At 35.4% G+C, this 9,889-nt stretch overlaps 1 protein-coding gene across 1 annotated transcript; it reads right to left on the minus strand.

Moving 5' to 3' along the window:
- Nucleotides 1-8,829: 8,829 nt before the first annotated feature.
- On the minus strand, nt 8,830-9,488 carry LOC140016986 (uncharacterized). The gene is made up of 2 exons (XM_072071320.1): nt 9,484-9,488; nt 8,830-9,373 (listed from the first exon to the last, which is right to left on the minus strand). The coding sequence occupies exons 1-2, from the start codon at nt 9,486-9,488 to the stop codon at nt 8,830-8,832; spliced, it is 549 nt and encodes a 182-aa protein (XP_071927421.1).
- Between the last annotated feature and the right edge of the window lie 401 nt (nt 9,489-9,889).

Raw genomic sequence — 9,889 nt, forward strand, 5'->3', positions numbered from 1 at the left:
GAACACAAAAAAGATGGACTTTCTTCCTATTTTGCAACTTTTTCTTTTTAATTGTATTTGAATCAAAAAAATAAAAGATATATGAGACTCATTGACGTGATTGGGAAATTTTTATGAAACCTAATCATAAGGGTGTATAATAACCAAACAATTCGACTCAACTCGTGAGTAACTCGGTCAAAGATTCGACTTTAATTTGGTGTTGATTGAATTCAAGTAGGGTTCTGCCTACTTGATAAGAAATTTAAGTGAGTACAAATAGGAAAACCAAAACTCAAGTATCTTGTACAATATGATTTTTTATTATTTATTGTGAAATTACATTTATGAGTAAGATATATAGTTATGAAATTTACCCCAATAAAAAAACCAAGCTTGAGAACCTTCTGTTATATATTTTGATTCTATCCAATTCCTATATCTTCATATAGTCAGATTTAGTCGCAAGAGAAGAGAAAATTACAAACAAGCACTATTTTAACTGTAACACGAAATCCAATTTAACACACAAAAGAGGATAAACGAATTATACAACAATAATGAGTAAAGAAAAAAAAATAGTTACAGTCAAGCATAAATTTGGAGCGTGTGCAAAAAATAGAGCCCTCAGTCTTAAAAGTTAAATCAGTGTTCTAATGTTCTTGATAAATCAGTGCTGGGCAACGGAGATGTTCCTTCGCTTGCAGATGTTCATAGCAAAACGCAAGAGACCATCTTGCCTATAGCCCCAGAATTCTACCACATCACCTTTCTTTAGATGATTGTCATCAACAAGCTTATTCCACCCGCTGTTGAGAGCGTACTTGTTCGCGCTCGGCCACCTCTTCAAATTCATGTCGAAACAGCGTTGTGAGCAATCCACCACCGTGACCTTAAGAGCCTCTTTCTGATTCAGCAGCATCACTTCTGGTTCAGTCAATACTTGCATGATTTCCTCGCGAATTGGAAAGAGAAATCTGCTTTGACTTGAAGCAACATCGGACGCTTCCAATCTTTTCTCGAGTATCCAACGTGCTCCATGAGGAAGTTCTCGCGCGCGTCGAGGAGGCATTGATGCACGGCTGCTTGAAGCAGTTTCTGTTCCTTGTTCTTGATTCACTAGATGATCGTCATCAGCCAGGCCATCCTCGACCATAACAACGACGTCGATAACCTTTCCGAACAGCTTAATTGTCTTTTTCATCTTCTTTTCCATGTTTTGAATTCGCTGGACGGTGGTAGGGATCAACAATTGATAGTCAGGAAGGATGGGAATCTGATAAACGAATGGGAAAAACAGGAGGAGGACTAATGGTAATGAGAAGCACGAAGTAACGTTTATGGGCTGTTTCTATATATATATCATGTTGCAGACCCTAGAGAAGATCGCTTCTCCTAATCCTATACAGAATCAACTTTCCAGGATGATAACCTTCTCAAAAGCGTTTTTCTTGCGGCAATAGGAAACAGTTCGAGAGATATTCTCCTTCTTCTTGTGGGATTCGGATGCTTGTTTCCTTGAAGAGGTGAACTCTCGAAACTTGCAGCACTAATTGTTAAACAAGTAGGCAGTTGTTTTTCATAAAATCAGATTAGCAACAATATTACAACACGAAAGTCAATTTAAAGTAATTAGAAAGGGAAAAAAAATGAAAACGAATTGTACTGCAAAGCAAAGTAGAAACATTTTTAATTACACTCGAGCACAAATTATATATCAATATCAATTGAAATAAAATCTTTTTACCAAAAAAAAAAACAAGTTTTTCTAATACAATCTTACAGTAATACACAATTAAAAATAACTCAAAAAACATCTCATCCATACAATATATCAAATATTTCAAAAAATTTTTATAGTAAAAATTTTTTATATACGTTGTTACAGTAAAGTGGATATTAGATATATTAAAAAGAAAAAAAAATAACTTTTACCCAAATGGATTAGTGATAAACAGAAAATGATAAATAAAATTGAGAGAGCAAGAAAAGGAAAATGTAATAAAAATGAAAAAAATTAAGATCATGGGATTAAACCTACATTTTCACCACAAAATGAAGCGAATGAATATCTTCCAGCTGATCTTTGAATTGACGAACAAAACTATAATAGAATAAAGGCAAGGAAAGAAGTATTTACGGTTATAAAAAAAAATAAAATAGGTGAGAATTACAGCCAACTCAAATTTAAAAATATAAAAAACCAAAGAAACACCCTCACTTTCAAACACCTTGCAATTCTCCCTTCCCTCTTCCTCCCTTATAATAAATCCATACTAAATCCCATCAACCCTCTCTTTTTCTCTCTTGGCACTACCTCATATGGAGCTCCAAGTTTTGCTATTGTTTTATAAAGAAAAATAAATAAATAAATCACCAAATACTTCCAAAAAAATGTAACAAAGGCAAAGGCATTTCATGAAAGTAGAACAATTACACATTCAGCCATATAAGCCATTTTATTGATGTTGTAGCCAAATCTCAGCTAATTATTTTGAGATCTAAAAAATATCTAAACTTTATTGAACGCAACAACCCTTGAAGGATGGACTGAATTTCAATCTATGATCATAAAATTTTTAGGTCCATTGCTAGATGGTGGTAGTATAGCTCACTTATTTAAAAGTTGAATCTTTTGTTGTTGGGTTCCTAGGCCACATCTTCCCATTGGAACGTGCAACTCTTTCTTGACTGGCTTTGGCTTAGCCTTGATAACGGTAACAGTTCAAGCAACCAATGGGGGAGGTGGCAAAGCCTCACCCTCAGGAGCCCAATCCTATTTATTGAGCAGCCTATTCTTTTCTAGCTCAGACGAGTCCATGTTTTGATTTGCCACAAAATTAAAAATGTTGTCAAGCATCAACTTATAAGAGCTATGAAACAGTATTTTCAAACAACCGTACTTTTATCTCCCCAATTTTGGATGTGGAATATACAAATTGCAGTGAAATTAGTATAAAATATTGAGAAAAGAAGAAGAAATAAACTAGTGAAATGCAAAAAGTACAATGAGGCGGGGCGGGGCGGGCCGGGGGTTGGGACGGGGGCGGGGGGAATTTTTTCCCCCCCGTTTAGAAACGAGGCGGGGGACGGGGGTATATTCCTCCGCCCCAACCCCCGCCCCGCCACCCGTTTGAAATATATGTATGTACATAATTATATATATAATGATATTATCAATTATACTACTAATTATACATGTTTATTAATAAAAATTATTAATTATTTATATTAAATTTATTAATACACTTATATTAAATTCCTAACTACACTTAATACAATAACACTTTTTTCTAAAAAAACACAATAATAATTTAGTAATTGTATTGGTATCAAAAGTAAAAACTTGATTATTTTAGTTATATTTTTTTATCATATTAGATTGTATTCAAATAATTTTTGTTTAATTATTTTTATGAGTTTCAATTGTGAAGTTACAATGAATAATAATTTGGTGATGTGTTGATATTTTAGTACTTGATTATTTGCTCAAATTTAATTATAATAAATTATATAATAATTTTTTTTAACACCACGGGTGCCCCCGCGAGGGAAGTGGGGCGGGGCGGGGGAAGTCGGGGGTGGGGGACGGGGGTCATTAATAGGCAATAGGGCGGGGGATGGGGGAAGGATCCCCCGCCCCATTACCACCCCTAAATATGACACTTTCAATGGGACGGAGGAATTAATTACTTTTGTGTTAAGATCAAGATGAAATACAGAAAACCCCTTGTGGTTTCGTAAAAAATCAACGAGCTGCTTTATGATTTTGAAATACCCACATAACCTTCTTGTGGTTAAATTAAAGTGGAATAGCATTGTTTGACCTGCTATGGTACTGGTAGCCCATTTTTTATTGATTTTTTTCTTTTCTTTCTTCCCTTCATTTTTTTTGTTTTCCTTTCCTTTTTTTATATATATTTTTCTTCACTTTCTGTCTTCCTGCATTACCACACAATCGCCACTGCTATACTACCACCACTATCTCTATCTTCTACCTACCTACCACCACCATCCGCCACCACTCTCTCTCCTTGCCTAATTTCCCTCCTTCCATTTCCTTTTTCCTCTCCCTTCTTCTCTCCCCCTTTCCTTTCTCTCTCTCTCTATCCTTTTCTTTCTTGATGATCGGATTTGGTCACTAGAGAGAAGATTTGGCTGCAACTAAATCTCTGTTCGTAACCAGATCTTCTCCGTGTGATTAGATAAGGTCACTAGAAGGAAGGGAAATGAGAGGGAGGCATGGGAACAAAGGAGCACTACAAGAAATTTGGCCTTTTGTGACAATAAAAAGTCATCACTAAAAATCAAAAAGTCGTCATTATATGAATATAGTGATGACTTTTTCCATTGTCACATGGTTGTCACTAATTCTATGTCACAAATAGGTACGTGTGACAACTCTTTTAAAGTCATCACTGAATCTTATTATTTAATGACGAGAACTAAGTCGTCACTAACGGTTGTCATTCTGTGACGAATTTTCTTGTCACTGTTTCACATATTTTTTTGTCATAAAAGGTAGCAAAAGTCGTCACAAATTTGAACTCTACAGTGACGACTTGAACTTGTCACTATCATTCCTAGTATTCAGTGACAAGAATAGTCGTCACTTAGTGAACTTACAACTTTGTTTGGAAGATCTGCAATTGTTCATTACAAATATAGCATTGTCACGGCATTTCCGACAATTATAGTAAAAAATTAAATTTGCATGATAGTGACAACTTTGAAGGTTATCACTGAGTTTGTCTTAAAGAGTTGAAATTGGCCATTACAAATATAGTATTGCCATGGCATTTTCAACAATTATAGTAGAACATTCAATTTGACAAAAGGCAAAATCAACCATAACATTTAATTTGACAAAAGGCAAAATCAACGTAGAATATATGCCGCAAATTCATATATTTGGCCATAACACATCTATAAATTAATCAAAACAAAAGTGAACCACAAATGTTGGGTCCTAAATCCCACATAATCAATTCAAGTAGTAATGGCCAATACATATCCTTCCCAAAAGATAAGAGTACTAGATTTCTAAACTAAAACATAGACTATAGCACCAATGTCATATTTCAATCATCTCTAGCAGCATATCCAACAGTCTTCTCACGATCAATATGAAGCTAGACTGCATTGAAAATAAACTTTTCTTTAGAGTTTCAGCATATCCAACTATTGTGAACTTAATAAGTAAAAAAATCAGTCAAAAAAAGAGTTTCAGCCAAAATAAAAGAATATGTGAATTTTAAGAAAGCAGCCACCCCAAGTTTATAAGACTCGTCCTTTCTATTATCAAGTTTCATCCAATTTTTGTCCATGTCCTAGAGTTACAAATCCAGAACATAAGTCACAAATTTTTATCTACACATTACAACCAGAAATAAGCATAGATAAGCTAGTTATGAAACAATAGATTTCTTGAGGTGAATCTATAAAGATATAAGTGCAATTCCTAATGTGCATAAGTAGGCAAGGGGTAAAATAGGAAAATCTCTACTTCTCTGTGTTTTTTCCAGATTATATATTAAACATACACTTTTGCTAGCTTAGACAATCATCCATGAATTTCATTTTGAAGGAACAAGGAATGGAACTGTTAAGTGGCAGCAACTGCAAATCTGTTAGTGTTGTTGCAGTTGCATCCTTTAAAAGAGAGACTAATAAGTCAAAAACAATCTATTAAAACATAGTTTAAAGAAGTTACCTGACAAGTAATGAAAAATTAGAAGAACAGAGGTAAAAACAGGCCTAATTGTCTCTTGAGTCCAGTGTAAAGCAGCTGCAAAAAAGGCAATGAAAAAGCTGAGAACCATTTTTCAATTGAGGCTCCAATGAAAAAGCTGATTAGTGAACAAATATACAGAAAATAGAACACCAAACATAATGCACCAAGTGTAACAACCCATTTAATGGGATTAGATATGTTACCATCAGGAACAAAATCAGTTGCACAGAAAGTTGAGAAAAAGAATAAACTACATGCATATAGATTCTAAGATTTAGTGAGGAAAATGGATTGAAAAACATGGTACTGACAGATTTTTAACTAGGAGTGGTAGGACTGAGTGAGGAAAAAATGGGTAAAGAGAAAATTTTTACTTGAGGTTTATATAGGTCAAGTTTATGTCATGATAAGTTCTGTCACAAAGATATTCGTGCCATCGTCTTCATTTTCTCCACCTTTATGTATACTTCAGTTTCATAATGACAGAAACTCATCGAATTAGTGAACTGTGGTAGTTGTTTAGATCAATAGAGTTCCATATTGTCCTTAATAGAATATTGAGTTTGAGCAAAACTCTTATCTGGATAAAAATTTCTCCCATTGCTGACCTTTTAGGCTTTAGCTAGTCTCTTTACAATTCCAGTTAAGTGCTGTTATGAAGACATGACAAGAAAAAAGAAGCAGAAAACAAGGAAATATACAAGTCTATTATTTAGTTTGAGAATCCTATTCAATTCTTGAATGGCATATGAAGTATGAACATGAAAGTATTAATTATACTTATAGATTGAGTAGAGCAGTAATAGCATTCATGGTTCTTAAAAAGGAAAAATAAAAAATGTGCTATGACTAACAAATTTAAGAATCTTGTCCATTTCCAAAATGTTATTTCATTTTCATAAGATTCTTTCTTCTTGATGAGACATTGTCGTATATACTGTGCTCAACTAAGCTTATGAGTGGGCCGTTAATCCATTTTGCTTTTACAATATAAATTATAAGAAAAAGAAAAAGAAAAAGAAAGAGAGAGAGAATGAGGGTAACAAGACTAATATAACAGATGTCAAAACAAAAACTCCATTACATTTTTTGGTTTCGAAGTTAAATTGTATCCCATAATAGTGGAAAGGCAGCTGGAGCCAACCTAGTGCTATCACCAAGTAGCCAAAAGTACCTCTAACAAGTGTAGTTGCATGAGTTTTATCAGCTTCAATGGACCTTGAAGTTCCAAAATCTGACACTTTGGCTATGTGCTTCCCATCCAAATGTATATTGTTGGACTCGATGTCTCTATGATAGATGGGAATTGCGGCTGCCAAGTGTAAATATGCCAATGCTCCTGCTACTTCACTTGCTATTCTTAGTCTGAAGTTCCAAGTGAAGGAGAATGAATCATCTATCTAATTATGAATGAGGTTGGAGAGGGTGCCATTAGGGATAAATTCATAGACCAATAGAGGAACTTCTGTCTCTAAGCAATAACCCAGTAGTTTAACTATATTCTTGTGGTTGACTTGTTAAAGAACAATAACCTCATTAATGATTCAGTACCATAAAGCTTCTGTCAGTACCATGTTTTTACTTTATCTTTGGCATTAAATGCTTTTATCTAAATTAGTAGAACAATATATGGACTCTTTACAGGTTAAGTGCAATCCTATATAAAGCACATCAAAACCAACTAGAGAACTCTGTTTGCTTGGCAGAATAGTCAGCAGTAGTTGTTGACAAGAAATTCTAAAACTGAAAAAGAAGCTCCATTCATTCACAAGCAGGCCGTCATCATAGCTAAACAGATTTTCTCTCTTTGGCAGAGTGGACGAGAAGAAGATACAGCACTAGGACAATCTCTATTCAAAATAAGTAAATCTTGAAAGAGTTGCAAAAATTTCTAAACTTAAGCGGGGCTGTGATTTAAAACTTGGCCCTTCGCTGTGTCTATCCTGCATATAACTAACTTAATGCAAGTGTTCTACAAGTTACCTTTGCTGTGTTGAAAACAACATTTTTGCAGTCTGCAAGAATGCTCACAGACCAAGCAGGAAGGAAATATGAATTCCCCTTGAATGTGACGTTGGCATCTACTTTCCTATCATAGTTAGCAAGAAAGGCTACACAATCGTTTGAAGTTTCATAGTACACATGTGCCTGATCAAACAAATTCATTCTGTTTTTTGGATAAATTCACTATTTTGGATAAATATACTGCATCCTTTGCCTATTTCCGAAGACATAAACTGTAATGATCATCAGAAACGTCTATTGCATACGTCCTCTTATGAAAAACTCTTTCTCTTATCACTACCCACCATTATAGTGGGGGCAATGGGGAAGAAGTCCTTGAATTAAATCAGTCGGTTCAAATGTTCAACAGAAAAATTGGCCTCAATCTACTGTTGTCCAACTCATTATAGGAATAGAAATATCGAGTCAAGAAACGGGTTCTTCATTTTCCTTTTAAACAGGAACCAACCAATATCAAATCTAAAATTACAGAATAAAAACTCTTCAGAAAATCCCTTCATTACACAATCAACAGATATTTACAGCACCCAACACTAAACTCAAATCCAAGCACAGACTGTGATAAGCCTACACATAATGGGCAGAAGACACATTAACAAACAGCCATTAGACAGAAATGTTCGAAAATAAATGGAAAATATTGAGATCATTTACCTCAAATTATGCCGTGACAACCTTAGGTCTTGTTTTCCTTCTGATTCAGTCTTCAAATTCTGGCTTTTCCCCAAAATTCATGGTACTGGCTCAATTTAGGGATATTTGCTATCTACTACTCTACTAAAGCTGCCCTATCAGCTTGGGTAGCTCTTTTTTTTTTTTTTAACAAAGATGATGGGAAAGTTTATTGAGAATGATACGTGCCTCATTGCTAAATTACAGAACCAAGAGTACCAACAGCTACCATTGGACAAAAATGAAATACCATATCTCAATGGAAATATTCAGAAACAAGAGTTTGCAGTTTTGAGTAACATTAGGCCAAAATTACCTCTTGTTAGGAATCTCCATTGCTTGAAACTGAATTCAGCTGCACAGGGCAAACAATAACTTGTGCAGCATTTCAACCTAAATCATCTAAAATTGCAAAACTTTTATAACTTCTTCACTATGACCAGACACTCGTTCAAAAACCTCTCAAGCTCTGATGTATATACACTGGGAAAAGTCCGATAATGGTCAACATGAGGTGATGCACCAAAGTTGAATGCCCACACATTTTTCCCACTTCTCTTCTGTTCTTCAACAAATGACTCAACTGATGAGAATGGAATGACCTTATTAGCTGTACTATACAGATAAAGATGTGGGCAAGAAGGCCGGTTTTTTGAAAGGACAGAGATTATCTTTGTCAACTGCTGTTTGACGTCGTTCAAGTTTAGGAGATAAGAGAAGAGCTTCTCAAATGCTGACAAAAGTAAGGTTTTAACGGACAGGGGCTCCTTTTCTCGCAACTTTGAGGTATCAACTCCACTTTCCAATTGATTTCTTCCTACAGCTACAACTGATGGATAAGATGATGAATTGTATTTCTTTAGCAGGGCTGCAGTAAATCCAGCAGCCCAGACCTTGGGATCTATATTAGCGTCACCTCCTGAATCAACAATAATTCCCTTGATTTTCTCCAATAAATCTGGCCTACTTTGCAAATTCTCAAGAATGGAACCATACCTCCTCAGATGCTTCGGATTCGACCCAAGCCATCCCAACAAAACTGCAGCAAAGATTGGCCCTTTATCCCCGATGACCCCATTTTCTCTAGGGTGAATTCCATCAAGAGCGTAATTCCAGTGGAAAGATTTAGCTTTTTGGTCAGAGAAAATGCGGAAGAAGGTTGAGGTGGAGAAGAATGAGTTGAGGAGAAACAGTGAAGAATTGAGGGAATGGGAAAAGCCAAATGGGGTTGTTGAGGGGTGGTGGGGAATGTGGGCGTTTGAGAAAATAATGGAGTGGTGATTTTGGGGGTTAATAAACGAAACTGCAGGAGTTGGAATTGGGCGATGATGATGATGATGATAGTAAGGAGGAGGAGAAGGAAGCAGTGTGGAAAAGGGCTTTAGAGGAAGCGGCTTTTGGAGAGGGAAAAGGGAGTTGGGAAGATGGTGTCCGAAGGCAAAGAAAGAGGGAAATGAGTTTTGTCTGAAATTTGGCCAA

The sequence above is a fragment of the Coffea arabica genome, chromosome 1e (assembly GCF_036785885.1).
Source record: "Coffea arabica cultivar ET-39 chromosome 1e, Coffea Arabica ET-39 HiFi, whole genome shotgun sequence".
NCBI classification, from domain to species: domain Eukaryota; kingdom Viridiplantae; phylum Streptophyta; class Magnoliopsida; order Gentianales; family Rubiaceae; genus Coffea; species Coffea arabica.